Source organism: Theropithecus gelada, chromosome 1, assembly GCF_003255815.1.
Source record: "Theropithecus gelada isolate Dixy chromosome 1, Tgel_1.0, whole genome shotgun sequence".
Taxonomy (NCBI): Eukaryota; Metazoa; Chordata; class Mammalia; order Primates; family Cercopithecidae; genus Theropithecus; species Theropithecus gelada.
The window spans coordinates 18814609-18832825 of record NC_037668.1 but is presented as its reverse complement, the minus strand read 5'-3'; the positions used below and the strand labels follow the sequence as shown (position 1 = coordinate 18832825).

Here is an 18217-nt window from a genome sequence, read left to right as displayed (position 1 = left end):
AGGTTGGATAATCTGCTACAAGGGGTCACGGGACTCAAGGAGGCACTTTACCCATGATTACTGGTTTGTTACAAAGAATACAACTTAGGAAAAGCCACGTGGAAGAGACACAGAGGGTATGAGGGGCAGCAGGGAGCTCCCAGGCCCACCCAGGCACCCACCCTTCCGGCACCCCACCTGCTCAGCAGCCCGACAGCTCTCTGAGCCCCATTGTTTGGGGTTTCTATGGCTGTCACTTTATTTCAGCATGGTTGATTAAACAATTGGCCACTGGTCATTGAAGTCCTTCCCCAGCCGCTCTCTGGAGGCCCAGCCGCTCTCTGGAGGCCCAGCCTGGGGCTGAAAGCTCCCGCCCTCCAATCACATGGTTGCTTCCTCTGGCAACCAGCCCCATCGTGAAGCTGTCTAGGGGTCCACCAAGAGTCACCTCATTAGCACACACTCAGTATGGCTGGAAGGGGATTGTTATGAGTAACAAAAGATGCTCCCTCACCCCTGTCATTCAGGAGATTCCAGAGGTTTCAGACGCTCAGCGTCAGGAACAGGGACAAAGACCAAATGTCCATTTCGTATCATCACAGGGATTCCATGTGTACAGGCATCAAGATTTACTTAACCCACCATTACTAAAAATTTAATTATCTTAATTTGTTCCTGTTTCTACCAAGTCAATTAACAATTGCATCCCCGTATATGATTTTGTGCAGTGCCCTCTGGTAGACATTGGAGGGAGAGAAGAATGCAAATTAAATAAGAAGAGCCCTCTGCCTTTCAGAAGCTTTTGGTGAAGATCTCTTTTTTAAAAAGCTGTGAGATTGCTGCCCGAGGTGGGACTCACAACCTAAATAAGGGCGAGAACCCACAAGGACGGCCCGACCACGTGGAACCGCCTCACGCAACTCCCAACTCCGCGAGGTGGGTGCTCGGTGGGTGCTCGGTGGGTGCTCGGTGGCGCCACCGTGTGGAAGCTTGGGAAACAGAAAACCAAGTCTCTGCACTCAGGGCCAGAGTTTCGTCCTGGGCCTCTGACTGGGGCCAACTGTAACAGGAACAGCCCTGACTGTAAGTCAAAATTGTAAAGTCCCCCTTGGTCAGAGAACCTTCCTGGAGTGGCCTCCACCGCTTTCTCCGCCTTGCCAGTTTTAACCTACAGGGCCCAGCCTCCTCTTAAACTTGGGTGAGGTGAGGAATGATCATTGCCAACGTGAAATTTGGTTGAACAGATACATTTCTGGGGGTACACAAGGGTCACTTCCCAGCACTGTCTGTGTGTGTGGGCCTCCGAGAAAGCAACTTCCTTTATCTGGCGAACAGAATTCACACGAAATCCTCCCAGCAAACCCATTCTAGACGGGATGGTGGGTGTTAGTCCAAACTGCACCATTTTGTAAGCCCCCTGCCATTTTGCAGAGCCTCCTCAGAGTGAAACATTCCATGTGGATTCGGGCCGTGAGAACCATCCTGCCTAACCACCTGACCACAAGGCACAAGAGCACCCTTATCATACCCTGCCGGGCAAAGGCCCAACTGAGGGAACATCCCTATCGTATCCTGCGGGGCAAAGGTCCAAGGAACAGCCTATCACATCCGCCGGAAAAAGGTCCAAACCACCCGATGGTGTGAACATCTTATCAATATCCTCCCGGCGAGCAAGCCATACTGCCCAGACCCCCACCTAGACCTATAAATTACCCCAGCCTGTAAGCGGCAGGGCTTCTGGCATTAAGCTGGTCCCCCACCTCCTCAGGTCTTGTACTGGACATAAAACCTGCCTTGCCATAGAGTCCCCGACTCTCTCTGTGTCTTTCTTTAACCCTTGCCTTTCCTTCAAAACCTAACAGTGGGACCACAGGCTCTGGGCTGCAGCTGGGTGTCCTCTTCCTCCAGTGTGGATGGATCCTCCAGTGTGGGTGGCTCACAGCAGAACTGAGTCCGAATAATCTCTTCTGAACACCATGGAACTCTCTCTGTCCCGCTCTCCCAACTGCTGCTCGAGTCCAGAGATGCAGCCGGCCAACACCACCCAGAAGGACCCCAAACAGAACAGCTGGCTGTCTCGGAACATTCCTGTGGCTCCCTCCGCCCTGTCCCTCTCACCGTGGCTCCTGAAAGTGCTCTATGGCCTATTGAAAGGGCGCCCCAAAAAACTACCCCTGGTTCCCCCACCTGAAAAGTGATTTCCCCTGTTCTGAATTCCCACACACTTTATCTGAACCTTTCTGAAGACACCTGCCTCACTTGCTAGTTCGGCCAATGTTTATGGAGTTCTCTGCACTGGAGGCTGGGGGCACAATATAAGACACGGCCAGGTGGCAGCAAACATAGTGTATGTGCAGCCAGGGCTGTCACTGAGCTGCGCAGGGACATGGGGATGATGGCTCTGCCTGGAGAAGGCTTCACAGAGAAAGTGACCACTGAACTACCTGGGGACCTGGGGCTTCCTGGCTCTGTCCCGCTCCACTCTCTCAACACCCAGTGGTTTATTGGAGTTCTCTCCTGGGACCAGAGCATTGCTCAAAGCACGGTCCACATCCATTCCATCTCCCTGCCACCCCAACATCTGCACACCCAGAACAGAGTCAGCACTCATAACATAAGTGAATGGATAAAATACAGCAAAAAGAACAAATCATTTTCTGTCCTCTTCCCTCAGCAACTTGAGATCTTCAATAGATCCAGAAGGATGTTGCCCCTACCTCAGACTGGGGAGAGGGGAGCTCCCCCAAAAGAAGGAGGAGATGAAGATATCAACCAGCCAGATTCCTGTTCAGGACCAGCCTGTTGTGAGCTCTCCTGGGGGATCAGCAGTGGCTGGGAGGTTGGATGTGTGATGGGGCGGGGCAGGTTTATGGAGAGTGTTTGTTCCAGACATGACACAGGGGAAGGGCTCACAGGGTTCAACCTGATCAGCAAGTGCAAAAGATAAGGCCCCTATTAAAGCTAATTTGCTGAGATTATCATTTTAGCAAAAACAAATGATCAGTTTTTTGGATGTCTCAAGTATGTTTGAAATTTATGTGTATTCTCTATGGTTGGGCACGAATTTATGAATGTATGTGTGTGTAAATAAATTTAAGTGTGTTGTTCAAATAGTTTATATCAGGAATCATGAAATTATGGTCTTCAAGCCACATACAGCTGGCCACCTGTTTCTGGAGGTTAGTGTTTATTGGACACATCTGCGGGGCCTTGTGTCCGGGGCTGCTTCTGGGCTGTGGCAGTATCTGCCGGTCCTGCTCTGTACCATTACTGGTGTTTTGTTATCTGACGACTCTGTTGAGTTTCTGGGCAGAATCTGCCAAAACTTGCCAAGTGATATAAGTTTGTCAGTTTCCATTAATTTCTTTCAGTGTTTGCTTTATATTATTCAAAATTATGTTCTTGTGTGTATAAGGATAGGACTATTATTGCTAGGCCTGGTAGCTCACACCTGTAATCCCAGCACTTTGGGAGGCCGAGGCAGGTGGATCAACTGAGGTCAGGAGTTCGAGACTAGCCTGGCCAACATGATGACACTCCCGTCTTTACCAAAAATACAAAAATTAGCTGGGTGTGGTGGCGTGTGCCTACTCTGGAGGCTGAGGCAGGAGAATCCTTGAACCCAGGAGGAGGTTGCAGTGAGCCAAGATGATACCATAGCACTCTAGCCTGGGTAACAAGAGTGAAAATCTGTCTCAAGAAAAAAAAAAAAAAAAGAAAGAAAGAAAGAAAAAAAGGATAAGACTATTATATCTTGGGCACTTGCACACTAATCAATAAGAAATATTCTTCTTTTTCTTTTAATCCATTTTCTTAGAATTCTTTGTTGTCTCGTATTAATATTGTTGTCCCTCATTCCTTTTGTATTGCTTTTCCTCTGGTCCTTTTTTCTAAACAGTGATGATACATAACTCAAAATGAATCATAGACCTAAATGCAAAACACAATATTACAAAACTCCTAGATGGTAGCATAAGAGGAAATTTGATCATCTTGGTTTTGGTGATGACTTTTTAGATGCAACACCAAGGCACAATCCATAAAAAAAGAATTTGTAAGCTGGACTTCTTGAAAATTAAACATTTCTGCTTTGTGAAAGATACTGTCAAGAGAATGAAAAGACAAGCTAAAGACTGGGAGAAAATGTTTACAAAAGAAATATCAGACAAAGGAGTGTTATCCAAAACATACACAGAACTCTTAAAACTCAACAATAAGAACACAAACCAACCAATTAGAAAATGGGCCAAAGACCTGAACAGACATCTCATCAAAGAAGACACAGCAGGTGACAAATAAGCGTATCAGAAGATGCTCCACATCATAAGTCCTCAAGAAAATGCAAATTAAAACAACAATGAGATACCAGTAAACACTTATGAGAATGGCCAAAATCTGGAACACCGACAACACCAAATGCTGAAGAGGGATGTGGAGCAACTGGAACTCTCATTCACTGACAGCAGGAACACAAAATAATACAGCCACTTTGGAAGACAGTTTGGTGCTTTCTTAAAAAACTAAACATGCTCTTACCATAGGATCCAGAAATCACACTCCTTGGGATTTACCCAAAAGAATTGCAAACTTATGTCCACACAAAAACCTGCATACAAATGTATATGAATATATTGCACAGTGGTGAAGTCCAGGTTTTTAACATAGCCATCCTAAATAGCAAGCATTGTACCCACCAAGAAATGTCTCATCCTTCACCCACCGCCTGACCTCCTGCCCTTCACGGTCTCCAGTGTCTATGATTCTACTCTCTACCTCCATCTGTATGCGTGATGTACCTCCCACTCACATGTGGAGGTGCACAGTATTTGACTTTCTGTTTCTGAGTAATTTCATTTAAAATAATAGCCTCCAGTTCCATCCATGTTGCTGTGAAAGGCATGATTTCATTCTTTATTCATAGCTGAGTAGTATTCCACTGTGTGTGTGTGTGTGTGTGTGTGTATCTTTTGCCACTAAAAGTAATATTGCCATCATATGGGGAAGTGGGAGAGGGAGAAACAGGTCCCCCTGGTTACATAAGTACTGATGGAGAAGGAAGTTGAAGGAATATGATGGGTGGAGAAAATAGGTCCACCTAGGGAGACATCACATCAGCTCTGTGGAGCCCCAGAGTGCTTAAGGGGCTGGCACTAAATGAACCTGGAGCTCTCTTGTACCCTAAAAGGAACATTGGAAGGGGTTAGCAGAAAATGTCTATGTCAGGGATTCATCATCTCCCTTTCCTCACCATGCCCCGGAGACTCCCAGGCCTTCCCAATCCTCTTGCCCCTACCTGGGTCAGGCTTTCCACAGCAGGGTAGGGCACATTATAGCCAAGGGCACAGCTCCCAACTCCTACACAGGCTGTATTGCATAGGAGGAGGAAAAACGCTGAAGACTTTCTGGGAAGTTAGTGCCATGGGGCAGGAAAGAACTTTTCCCACTCCCTGCCTCCAGGCTCATTCCACGGGGGGGTCACTCCGCCACCTAACCTAGATAGTGGGACCTTGACCCCAGTCCCCCCACCTGAGTCCAGGGCTTCTGTGAGGGGCTGACCAATGGTTAGCAATGAAGGAACCCTGCTTCCCTCCCTGGACTCTGAGTTCCCTTAGGGCAGACCCTAATGCGACCCAAGACCTACAGCACAGGGGATACAAGTAAGGATGTGATTCCGCCTTTTCTGTGTTCATATGATGATTTGCTGTGTTTACCAGCTGAGTAAACTTGGGAACATCTCAACTTCTCCTTTCCTAAAATAGAGATTGCAGCACCTGCCTCTTAGGACTATGAGGGTTGAGGAGGATGCAGGAGCAGCAGGTATCTTGATGTCTGGACGTTAGAATGCTCAGTACGCGGTGGGGTCGTAGAACAGGCTGTCTCAACAAATGTGTGGAAGGACTGGGAGAGGGAACAAACAAGACCATGCTACCTTCAGGAGTCTGAAACTCCATCCTCTTTGGGTCCAGAGTCCCAGTGCTCTTTTCTCCCATTTCCTGACTTGCTACTACACATGCACTGGCTGCCTTACCCTCAAATCAAGGTTGAGCCAGGGAAGTCCCCAGGTGAGGTCTCGGGTGGGGTGGGACCTGGTGACCTGGCTCCCTGGTCAGAAACCCTGAGCACAGCCTCCTGGGTGTGTCCCACCCACCTGATGTGGGGCAAGGCTCCAAGAAACAGATGACAGAGGTGGCCCGAGGCCTCCCAGCCCCTGGGAAGAGCCAGGCTGAGCCTTATAAAGGGACAGCTCTTTTTCCAAACACACACATCTCACTCATCCTGCTCCTCGTGTCGCTTCCCAGCTCCGGTAAGTCTCACCTACCTCTTTGCGTTTTCTAGAAGTGCCCAGTGCCCAGTCTGCTGTGCTGCCTCTAGGAAGGGAAAGGGCTGTGGAAGAAGACTCAGGAGCCTGGGTCTAGGCCAGCTCTGCCATTAGCTGGGCTGTGTGACCTTCACTTGACACCAAAAGCCCACATCTGTACAACCAGGTGGCTGAACTAGACCTGTCCGTTGCTCCTTTGGGATCTCCTGAGACAACTCCTGTGGAAATGTCCTCAGTGGGACCTGAGCACAGGACCTTCCCTGTCTTCTTCCTCCCTGGATTCATCCGCGTGTTGGGGTCCCAGTTGTTGAATCCCCTCCCCAGCTCTGCCCCCACAGAGGGTGGAGGGCTAAGGATCCCCTGTGAATGCTTTGGAGGCTCTCCAAACCCCAAGGCCTGGGACCCTGACACAGCAGAGCCCTGGCCAGATGGCTTGCCCTTACCTGGGTAAGGTATTGAGCAGCCAAAGCTCCCTCACTCCCTACCACAACCTGCAAATTCTCAGGCACCCTCTGGGCACAGGGCTTGGCGTCTAGCCTTGGCCTCAGAATCAAAAAAGCTTTGGGTGGCTCCTCTTAGTCAGTTGCCAGCATGGCACTTTCTCCTGCGTTGAGAGGAGTTGGGGGTTTATTGTCAGACACCCACACGCGTTAGCCAAGGTCCTTTTCTGGTTCTTTGGAAAGTGTGGGAAGTGAGAGCTGCACTGTCCTATTTTTCAGGCTTGGGGTGCAGGCCAGCCCAGACTGACCACCGGCTGGACAATTTGCTTTGGGAAGTCAGACCTTCTTATTTAAACAGGGTCAAGCCTTGGTGATTCCGAGGGTGCAGATAATTCCCAAGAGCAGACATGAAGCGACAACCACCTCACTCCCATCCCATCCAGCAGCTTAAGAACCAGGGGGTTATGTCTGTTCCTTGTAACAGAGGCCATTCCCATTTCTCATTCCCAGGGGAATGCAGGAAGGGCCCCCCTGTGCTCGGGACAGGGCTGTGTTTCCTGTTCACACTCACATCCATGCTCACATGTGCACCTGGAGCCTGCATGCACCGTGTCATGCAGGGCTTGCACTTGAGTCAAGGTGGGGCCCACGGTGTCTGGTTCCTGAAGCAGCCCAGGAGGGTCGGAGACCAGATCACCAAGGCTATTGTCCTGCCCCCGTGACTCTCACCCCAGCTGTGAAGCTGGAGGAGATGGATTTGGTGCTGTTTTAGGAGTGGGGTCTGCCATGTGCTGGCCGAGACTGGAGGGGTCCCAGCTCAGTTCTTCCATGTGTTGCTGGCCCCCGACTCTCTCTGCTTCTCCCTCTCCAAAGCTCTGCCCACAGCTGGACTTCCGCCATCCACCTGCATCTCCTCTTGGCCCTGGCCGGGGTGGGCCAGGTCTCGGACTTGGTCCTACCCTCTCATTTTTGAGCAACTTATCCCATCACATTTTTAAAAATCGAGTTCCTTCTGTTCCATCTTAGGGCTGTTTTTCCTCTGTCCTCAGCCCTCCTTCCAACACCCCCACATAGAGACCCTAACTTAAATGAAGGGAAAAAAAGATTGTCTTTATTTCCTGAAGCCTTTTTGAAAGCCAAGATGAGCAACACTCAAGCTGAGACGTCCATAATAGGCATGATCGACATGTTTCACAAATACACCAGACGTGATGACAAGATTGACAAGCCAAGCCTGCTGACGATGATGAAGGAAAACTTCCCCAACTTCCTCAGTGCCTGTGTGAGTCGGGGTTTAGCTTCTCAATGTTGGTTGGACGCTGGCATGGCTGAGGATATATTTTACTATGTGTCTTTGGACGGGTCACCCTCATCCTCTGATTAAAACATTTCCCATTTGCAAATTTATTGCTTGGATCATATGGGAATCTAAGGATGATAGGCAAAAAAGTATGAAAATGGGAAAGAGTTATACAGATATAAATGAGGTTATGAGATGGTCAGGAAAGTGTGCAGCTTGAGGGCGGTGCACAGTCCCCTCCCAGTGCTCACTGACCCCCTCTCTGTGAGACTGAAACTCACATGCTCAGGTCCTGCTTCCCAAAGGCCCCACATCAACATCCTTGAGATTAATGGGAAAGCACTGGAAGTTCCATTGCTAGTAGAAATCAATAGCCCTCTTTGCAATAGACAAGACTCATTAGCAAATCTGAAAAAAATTGTGGGCTGCTAGGTACCAAAGGGTCTAGATGACCAAGAGTAGGGAACCCAGAAGATGAGTTTGGTGGAAAAAGAGAAGAAAGGAGAGGAGGTCAGAGAAAGAAGAGAACAAAGCATGAGGGCCAATTTGGGGGCCCTGGGGTAGAACTAAGGTAGCCAGTGCCCTTAAAGGCTGGGGACAGGTGAGAGTGAGGCTGGGACAGGGGACTGCTCTCCCCAAGGTCACTAAACAGAGCGCCTCGGGACAGGACCTGCCTCCCATCTGAGGTTTGAGACAAAAAGTCTCCCTAGAGAACTCCAGGGATAACATTCACATCCTCACCCCAACTTCACCCACTCGCCGGGCACTCTCAGCCCCGCCACGATGCCTATGCAGATCTAGGCATTTGTTTCTGACTCTGCCTCTGCCTCCTCCTCTCCCCTCCCAGCCCAAAACTTGTTTGTGATTGAATTTTTCTTGTTTGTACGTTTTTCTCTTCACAGGACAAAAAGGGCATACATTACCTGACCAATGTCTTTGAGAGAAAGGACAAGAATGAGGATAAGAAGATTGATTTTTCTGAGTTTCTGTCCTTGCTGGGAGACATAGCCACAGACTACCACAAGCAAAGCCACGGAGGGGCGCCCTGTTCCGGGGGAAGCCAGTGATCCAGCCCCACCAAGGGGCCTCCAGAGATCCCAGGAACAATAAAGTGTCTCCTCCCACCAGACACTTGCCTTATTTCCTTCTTCTCTTTGGTGACCTACATTGTCAAAACTGCCAATTCCAGGCTAACTTTGTTGGAGAATCCCCACCACCCCGATCCAGTGGGTCACCCAGGAGTAATGTCCCACCACCAATGTTCTCCCTGTGGCCTCTCACACAGGGAGAGCTGCTTCTCACACAGGTCCTGGTGTCGGCCTCTGCCCCACTCCCTAAATGCAGCCACCGCAGCAGGTTACAGGTGGAAGCTGGTAGAAGGCCTCTGCCAGGTCACAGCAATGCCCCTCCTTGTCAAGGCATTGACCAGGTCATTCGGATGTACTTAGATACTGCACTGAGAAGGAGCTGGCATCTCTCAGTGTGCTCCTGCCCTCCCGCTCCCGCCCCAGCTGTTCTCCAGGGCTTGGGGAAACAGAAACCACTCACATAGGGATTCCTGGATGGGATCAGGCTCAGGGCCCATGTGACTACGAATGGGAGGCTCAGTAGTTCCCTGAGGATGGGCTCCCTTGTCCTGTGGTCTGGGCTCCAAGGTCTGTGTCCTCTCCCTGTTCTGTGTGCTTGTGTGCATGTGCCTATGTGGGTGACCCTGTGGAAGTGAGAGGGAGTCACTCTGATGCTTAGCTGTCCTCCATGATGGTTTGCTCAATGCCAGGACTGGGTTTCTGATGATGAATGAATACTCTAGATTTTGAACAGCTCTAAGTGGTCCAGAAGCCCTAGTAAGGAGGCTGGCCTGAATAAGGCAACATCACAGAAATGCCCTAAGGACTGACACAGAAAGCTTATGCTGACTGTGATGAGAAATTGCAGCACCTCTATCTGGTGGGTAATGGAGCGGTTTGTTATTGGTAGTCTACTCCAGGCCAGGCACTGTGCTATGGGCTGAGGATGCAGAAACAAGCAGGACACAGTGCTGTCCTAGCAGAGCACTGACGGGTCTCTCCATACAGGCCACAACACAGGGTTAATGTTCACCCAGTGTCACTTCAAGGCCATGTTCCATGCAGCTGCTCTTAGTATTCCTCCTTGAGGCTCACATCATCTGTCCATATCACGCATACCACCCTGGTCAGTCTCCAGCTAACCTCTCAATGAGGCAAACATTCTTCTTGGAGAAATCAGGCAACAATCTCAAAAATTCTCTTTCCATCCAACCAGCAGAAGTGTGTAGGATGGGTTATTTGCTCTTGTGAATGACTGCTGCACTCCACACTCACACCTCTGTTCACAGACCAGCATCTCCTCTCCTCATCAGGAATCTTCCTTCCTGAACATACTCTGCACCTCATTAGCATTCAGGACTGATCTGCAGTTTTCACCTCCAAATCCCAATGTCTGACCATTAGGTTTCTTCTCTCTCCTTCTCCCCCTTTCTCATTCTTATTCCACCTGTTCTTGGAACTCACAGAGACCTGCAGTCCCTGGGATTTCATTTTCTCTTCCCAGTCCCCTGCTGCCTTCTCTGTGCAGCCTGCCCCCCATCATCCACCCCAGAATTGCTCTCTTTCCTCTCTTAGCTCTGTTGCCCACTTTCCTTGGGCCACACCTTCCCTGCAGATCTCCAGCCTAGAACCATCTTCCCCATTTTCCTCCTCTCTCCTCCACCAGGACTGCTGGTCACTGCCCAGAACTGTCATGCCAGGGTCCCAAGGGTGAGTGCCTGACTTCCTGTCTGCCCAGCACTCTCTGAATCCCTCCTGTTCACCCAGCTGCTGTTATTCCAAGTATGCGCAACACACCCCCCGTCAGTATATCTCAGTATTTCATGCCTCTATACCAATCTTTCAAATGCTGCCTCAGCCAGAAATGTCTTTTAGTACTTCATCTGTCTCATTCACATTACATTTCAAGACTGAGCTTTTTGTCAATGTCTCTTAGACATTTAGAGGGTGAACCACCATCTCTTCACCCCAAAGAAATGATCTCTGCCTCATTTGTGCCTCCCTCACTCTGACCCCACTCCTACCATAGTGGCTGCATTACCTCAGATTCCCCTCGTGTCTTTCCATCCAGACTTGGAATCATGGGCGGAAAACACTGTTACCTCAGATCTCCTGGTTACCCAGCACATAGCAGTACTGGATCCCAGCTCATAATAAGTACTCTATATTATTTTTTATTATAAAATACTTTTGTGCAAATTCTGGTCAATACCACTTCATGTAAACAGCAGTGCAAAATCTAAAAACTTCCAGCTTGGGAGGCAGCCTGTGCGGCTTAGGAGAGGACTCCAGAATGTGGAACCCAGAATCTGGAACTAGGCCAAAAAGAATAATGCAAATGACTGAAGAGCTTGACTCAAGCCTTGATCTCCGAAAAGAAGAGAGGGTCTCCCTGGGGTGCGGTTGCTGGACTTTCAAGTCCATTTCTAAAGTCCAGAAGGCAACTGGCCATCCCTAATGTGGGCCTGCCTTCCCTTTATATTTATTTATTTATTTATTTATTTATTTATTTATTATTATACTTTAAGTTCTAGGGTACATGTGCACAGCGTGCAGGTTTGTTACATATGTATACATGTGCCAAGTTGGTATGCTGCACTCATTAATTCATTATTTACATTTGGTATATCTCCTAATGCTATCCCTTCCCCCTACCCCAACCCCACGACAGGCCCCGGTGTGTGATGTTCCCCTTCCTGTGTCCAAGTGTTCTCATTGTTCAGTTCCCACCTATGAGTGAGAACATGTGGTGTTTGGTTTTCTGTTCTTGCGATAGTTTGCTGAGAATGATGGTTTCCAGCTGCATCCATGTCCCTACAAAGGACACAAACTCATCCTTTTTTATGGCTGCATAGTATTCCGTGGTGTATATGTGCCACATTTTCTTAATCCAGTCTGTCACTGATGGACTTTTGGGTTGGTTCCAAGTCTTCGCTATTGTGAATAGTGCCGCAATAAACATACATGTGCATGTGTCTTTATAGCAGCATGATTTATAATCCTTTGGGTGTATACCCAGTAATGGGATGGCTGGGTCAAATGGTATTTCTAGTTCTAGATCCTTGAGGAATCGCCACACTGTCTTGCACAATGGTTGAACTAGTTTACAGTCCCACCAACAGCGTAAAACTGTTCCTATTTCTCCACATCCTCTTCAGTAGCTGTTGTTTCCTGACTTTTTAAAGATCGCCATTCTAACTGGTGTGAGATGGTATATCTCATTTGTGGTTTTGATTTGCATTTCTCTGATGGCCAGTGATGATGAGCATTTTTTCATGTGTCTGTTGGCTGCATAAATGTCTTCTTTTGAGAAGTGTCTGTTCATATCCTTTGCCCACTTTTTGATGGGGTTTTTTGTTTTTTTCTTGTAAATTTGATTGAGTTCTTTGTGGGTTCTGGATATTAGCCCTTTGTCACATGAGTAGACTGCAAAAATATTCTTCCGTTCTGTAGGTTGCCTGTTCACTCTGATGGTAGTTTCTTTTGCTGTGCACAAGCTCTTTGGTTTAATTAGATCCCATTTGTCAATTTTGGCTTTTGTTGCCATTACTTTTGGTGTTTTAGATGTGAAGTCCTTGCCCATGTCTTTGTCATGAATGATATTGCCTAGGTTTTCTTCTTGGGTTTTTATGGTTTTAGGTCTAACATTTAAGTCTCTAATCCATCTTGAATTAATTTTTGTAAAAGGTGTAAGGGAGGGATCCAGTTTCAGCTTTCTACATATGGCTAGCCAGTTTTCCCAGCACCATTTGTTAAATAGGGAATCCTTTCCCCATTTCTTGTTTTTGTCAGGTTTGTCAAAGATCAGATATTTGTAGATGTGTGGTATTATTTCCGAGGGCTCTGTTCTGTTCCATTGGTCTATATCTCTGTTTTGGTACCAGTACCATGCTGTTTTGGTTCTGTAGCCTTGTAGTATAGTTTGAAGTCAGGTAGCGTGATACCTCCAGCTTTGTTCTTTTGGCTTAGGATTGTCTTGGCAATGCAGGTTCTTTTTTGGTTCCATATGAACTTTAAAGTAGTTTTTTTCAAATTCCGTGAAGAAAGTCATTGGTAGCTTAATGGGGATGGCATTGAATCTGTAAATTACCTTGGGCAGTATGGCTATTTTCATGATATTGATTCTTCCTATCCATGAGCATGGAATGTTCTTCCATTTGTTTGTGTCCTCTTTTATTTTGTTGAGCAGTGGTTTGTAGTTCTCCTTGAAGAGGTCCTTCACATCTCTTGTAAGTTGAATTCCTAGGTATTTTATTCTATTTGAAGCAATTGTGAATGGGAGTTCACTCACGATTTGGCTCTCTGTTTTTCTGTTACTGGTGTATAAGAATGCTTGTGATTTTTGCACATTGATTTTGTATCCTGAGACTTTGCTGAAGTTGCTTATCAGCTTAAAGAGATTTTGGGCTGAGATGATGGGGTCTTCTAAATATAGACATGTCATCTGCAAACAGGGACAATTTGACTTCCTCTTTTCCTAATTGAATACCCTTTATTTCTTTCTCCTTCCTGATTGCCCTAGCCAGAACTTCCAACACTATGTTGAATAGGAGTGGTGAGAGAGGGCATCCCTGTCTTGTGCCTGTTTTCAGAGGGAATGCTTCCAGTTTTTGCCCATTCAGTATGATATTGGTTGTGGATTTGTCATAAATAGCTCTTATTATTTTGAGATACATCCCATCTATACCGAATTTATTGAGAGTTTTTAGCATGAAGCGCTATTGAATTTTGTCAAAGGTCTTTTCTGCATCTATTGAGATAACCATGTGGTTTTGTCTTTGGTTCTGTTTATATGCTGGATTGCGTTTATTGATTTGTGTACGTTGAACCAGCCTTGCATCCCAGGGATGAAGCCCTCTTGATCATGGTGTATAAGCTTTTTGATGTGCTGCTGGATTCGGTTTGCCATTATTTTATTGAGGATTTCTGACTCATTGATCTGTCTAATGTTGACAGTGGGGTGTTAAAGTCTCCCATTATTATTGTGTGGGAGTCTTAATCTCTTTGTACATCTCTAAGGACTTGCTTTATGAATCTGGGCACTCGTGTATTGGGAGCATATATATTTAGGATAGTTAGCTCTTCTTGTTGAATTGATCCCTTTACCATTATGTAATAGCCTTCTTTGTCTCATTTAATCTTTGTTGGTTTAAAGTCTGTTTTATCAGAGAGTAGGATTGCAACCCCTGCCTTTTTTTGTTTTCCATTTGCTTGGTAGATCTTCCTCCATCCCTTTATTTTGAGCCTATGTGTGTCTCTGCACGCGAGATGGATCTCCTGAATACAGCACACTGATGGGTCTTGACTCTTTATCCAATTTGCCAGTCTGTGTCTTTTAATTGGAGCTTTTAGCCCATTTACATTTAAGGTTAATATTTTTATGTGTGAATTTGATCCTTTCTTTATGATATTAGCTGGTTATTTTGCTCATTAGTTGATGCAGTTTCTTTCTAGCATCAATGGTCTTTACAATTTGGCATATTTTTGCAGTGGCTAGTACCAGTTGTTCCTTTCCATGTTTAGTGCTTCCTTCAGGGTCTCTTGTAGGGCAGGCCTGGTGGTGACAAACTGTCTCAGTATTTGCTTGTCTGTAAAGGATTTTATTTCTCCTTCACTTATGAAACAGTTTGGCTGGATATGAAATTCTGGGTTGAAAATTCTTTCCTTTAAGAATGTTGAATATTGGCCCCCACTCTCTTCTGGCTTGCAGTTTCTGCTGAGAGATCCACTGTTAGTCTGATGGGCTTCCCTTTGTGGGTAACCTGACCTTTCTCTCTGATTGCCCTTAACACTTTTTCCTTCATTTCAACTTCGGTGAATCTGACAGTTATGTGTCTTGGAGTTTCTCTTCTTGAGGAGTATCTTTGTGGCGTTCTCTGTATTTCCTGAATTAGAATGTTGTCCTGCCTTTCTAGGTTGGGGAAATTCTCCTGCATAATATCCTGAAGAGTGTTTTCCAACTTGGTTCCATTCTCCCCGTCACTTTCATGTACAACAGTTGGATGTAGATTTGGTCTTTCCACACAGTCCCATATTTCTTGAAGGCTTTGTTTGTTTGTTTTTACTCTTTTTTCTCTAAACTTCTCTTCTTGCTTCATTTCCTTTATTTGATCTTCAATCACTGATACCCTTTCTTCCAGTTGATCGAATCGGTTGTTGAAGCTTGTGCATTTGTCACGTATTTTTGTGCCATGGTTTTCAGCTCTATCAGGTCATTTAAGGACTTCTCTACATTGGTTATTCTAGTTAGCCATTTGTCTAATCTTTTTTCAAGGTTTTTAGCTGCTTTGTGATGTGTTCGAACTTCCTCCTTTAGCTTGGAGAAGTTTGATCGTCTGAAGCCTTCTTCTCTCAACTCGTCAAAGTCATTCTCCATCCAGCTTTGTTCCGTTGCTGGCGAGGAGTTGCGCTCCTTTGGAGGGGCTGAGGCACTCTGATTTTTAGAATTTTCAGCTTTTCTGCTCTGTTTTTCCCCCATCTTTGTGGTTTTATCTATCTTTGGTCTTTGATGAGGGTGACGTACAGATGGGGTTTTGGTGTGGATGTCCTTTCTGTTTGTTAATTTTCCTTCTAACAGTCAGGACCCTCAGCTGCAGGTCTGTTGGAATTTGCTGGAGGTCCACTCCAGATCCTGTTTGCCTGGGTATCAGCAGCAGAGGCTGAAGAGTGAATATTGCTGAACAGCAAATGTTACTGCCTGATTGTTCCTCTAGAAGCTTAGTCTCAGAGGGGTACCCGGCCGTGTGATGTGTCCATCTGCCCCTACTGTGGAGTGCCTCCCAGTTAGGCTACTCCAGGGTTAGGGACCCACTAGAGGAGGCAGTCTGTCTATTCTCAGATCTCAAACTCCAAGCTGGGAGAACCACTACTCTCTTCAAAGCTGTCAGACAGGGACATTTAAATCTGCAGAAGTTTCTGCTGCTTTTTGTTTGGCTATACCCTGTCCCCAGAGATGAAGTCTACAGAGGCAAGCAGTCCTCCTTGAGCTGCAGTGGGCTCCACTCAGTTCAAGCTTCCTGGCCAATTTATTTACCTACTTAAACCTCAGCAATGGTAGGCACCCCTCCCCGAGCCTCGCTGCCGCCTTGCAATGAGATCTCAGACTGCTGTGCTAGCAATGAGGGAGACCCCGTGGGCGTGGGACCCTCCGATCCAGGCATGGAATATAATCTCCTAGTGTGCCATTGCTAAGACCCTTGGAAAAGCACAGTATTAGGGTGGGAGTGACCTGATTTTCCAGGTGCTGCGTGTCATGGTTTCTCTCGGTTAGGAAAGAGAATTCCCTTACTCTTGCACTTCCCAGGTGAGGTGATGCCTCACCCTGATTTGGCTCTCGCTCAGTGGGCTGCACCCACTGTCCTGCACCCACTGTCTGACAAGCCCCAGTGAGATGAACTTGGTACCTCAGTTGGAAATGCAGAAATCACCCATCTTCTGTGTCGCTCATGCTGGGAGCTGTAGCCTGGAGCTGTTCCTATTCGGCCATCTTGGAACTTCCCCTTTATTTTTCCAGTTCATATTTCACCTGATAATATTCTATCCAATTGGCAGTGGCACATACAGATTAGGATGGAGTGTGTGGACAAATACTTCTTCATCTTCTTGTCTAGGATTAGAAATCACCTTCTCAAGGGAGCCTTGTCTGATGTTCCTGAGACTATTTCACACTCGCCAGGCTTATGCCAATGCAAGATACATCACATCTATTAGAATATTCTATTTACACATTCATGTCACCCCAGAGAGGTGATCACAGAGCAGGGACCAGATGTTTGGCATACAGTTCCTAGTTAAGATCCCAAATCCTGAGATATTGCTGATTTGCTATGGCAGGTCATCAAGAGAACTGTGTAATTCAAAACTCACCCAGGTGGCTTATAGAACAGAAGCAGATGGATGTAAAGGGGAGAGAGGGCCAGGAGATCTCTACAACCACAGCCCAGAGCTCCAAACAGTCACCAGATAGAAAATTGATTTGATTTCATCCAATATTCCTTCAAAAGAGTGTCAAGGAATAGGGTGGAGGCAATGTGTCAATCTGCATTGGAAGGAGGATATTTTAGAGCAAGGTCTAAGGGCACAGGTCACATTGATCAGAATTCAACCTTTGTTCTAACACATACTAGAGCAAGAATTTACTTGATTTGGAATAAGTAATAGCTACTGTACATTATATTGGTACTAAAGAGAAAGAATAATTGACAGCTTTATGCCCACACTGACATGACAGCTGATGTGAAAGAGATTCTGGAAATCCAAACGGTCTTAAGAAATTCTGATATGAAAACATTCCAATAACTTTTTTTTTTTTTTTTTTCAGATGAAGTCTTACTGTGTTGCCCAGGCTGGAGTGCAGTGGCACAATTTTAGCTTACTGCAACTTCTGCCTCCCAGGTTCAAGCAACTCTCTTGCCTCAGCCTCCCGAGTAGCTGGGATTGCAGATGTGCACCACCACATCCGGTTATTTTTTGTATATATATTTAAATTAATTATTTATTCATTTTTAAATTTAGGACAGAGTCTCGCTCTGTCGCCCAGGCTGGAGTGCAGTGGTGCAATCTCTGCTCACTGGAAGCTCCACCTCCCGGGTTCATGCCATTTTCCTGCCTCAGCCTCCCGAGTAGCTGGGACTACAGGCGCCCACCACCACGCCTGGCCAATTTTTTTGTATTTTTAGTAGAGATGGAGTTTCACCATGTTGGCCAGTCTGGTCCAGTAACTTGCGTATATTGCATAAATATACCCAGAAAGATGTGAGCTGTCCGTGGTGCTGAGTTCACTGTGATGTCACTCCTGCCTCCCTTTGTTTTCTTCTGACTGACATTCAACCTTCTCTACAGGAATCTCTTATGTTCCCCCACATGCAGGTGGTTTTTGAGTAGGCTCCTGAAGAGTGACCTCAACTTTCCAGGAAGAAAAGAGGGCAAAGGGAACAATGTGAAGAGGAGCAGAAAATCATAGAAGACCATGTGTTTGATAAACAACCAGATTGTTTCCACATTGTCACTCTAACCACACCATGACAGCAAACACATACATATCCCCTTATGGATCTGTGAGGTAGTTTCTTTGGTATTCCTTCCCAGGAAAGGGGTTGATGCATCATAGAGA

At 46.7% G+C, this 18217-nt stretch overlaps 1 protein-coding gene across 2 annotated transcripts; it reads left to right on the top strand.

Moving 5' to 3' along the window:
• Positions 1 to 6194: 6194 nt before the first annotated feature.
• LOC112605286 (protein S100-A7) lies at positions 6195 to 9167 on the top strand. 2 transcript variants are annotated; one of them, XM_025354979.1, is made up of 3 exons: positions 6195 to 6283; positions 7863 to 8020; positions 8941 to 9167. In XM_025354979.1, exons 2-3 carry the CDS (start codon positions 7880 to 7882, stop codon positions 9103 to 9105), a joined length of 306 nt encoding a protein of 101 aa, XP_025210764.1. In that variant the 5' UTR covers positions 6195 to 6283; positions 7863 to 7879; the 3' UTR covers positions 9106 to 9167. The 2 variants fall into 2 exon arrangements, with proteins under 2 accessions (XP_025210764.1, XP_025210767.1); XM_025354982.1 differs by lacking the exon at positions 6195 to 6283 and adding an exon at positions 7017 to 7073.
• The last annotated feature ends 9050 nt before the right edge of the window (positions 9168 to 18217 follow it).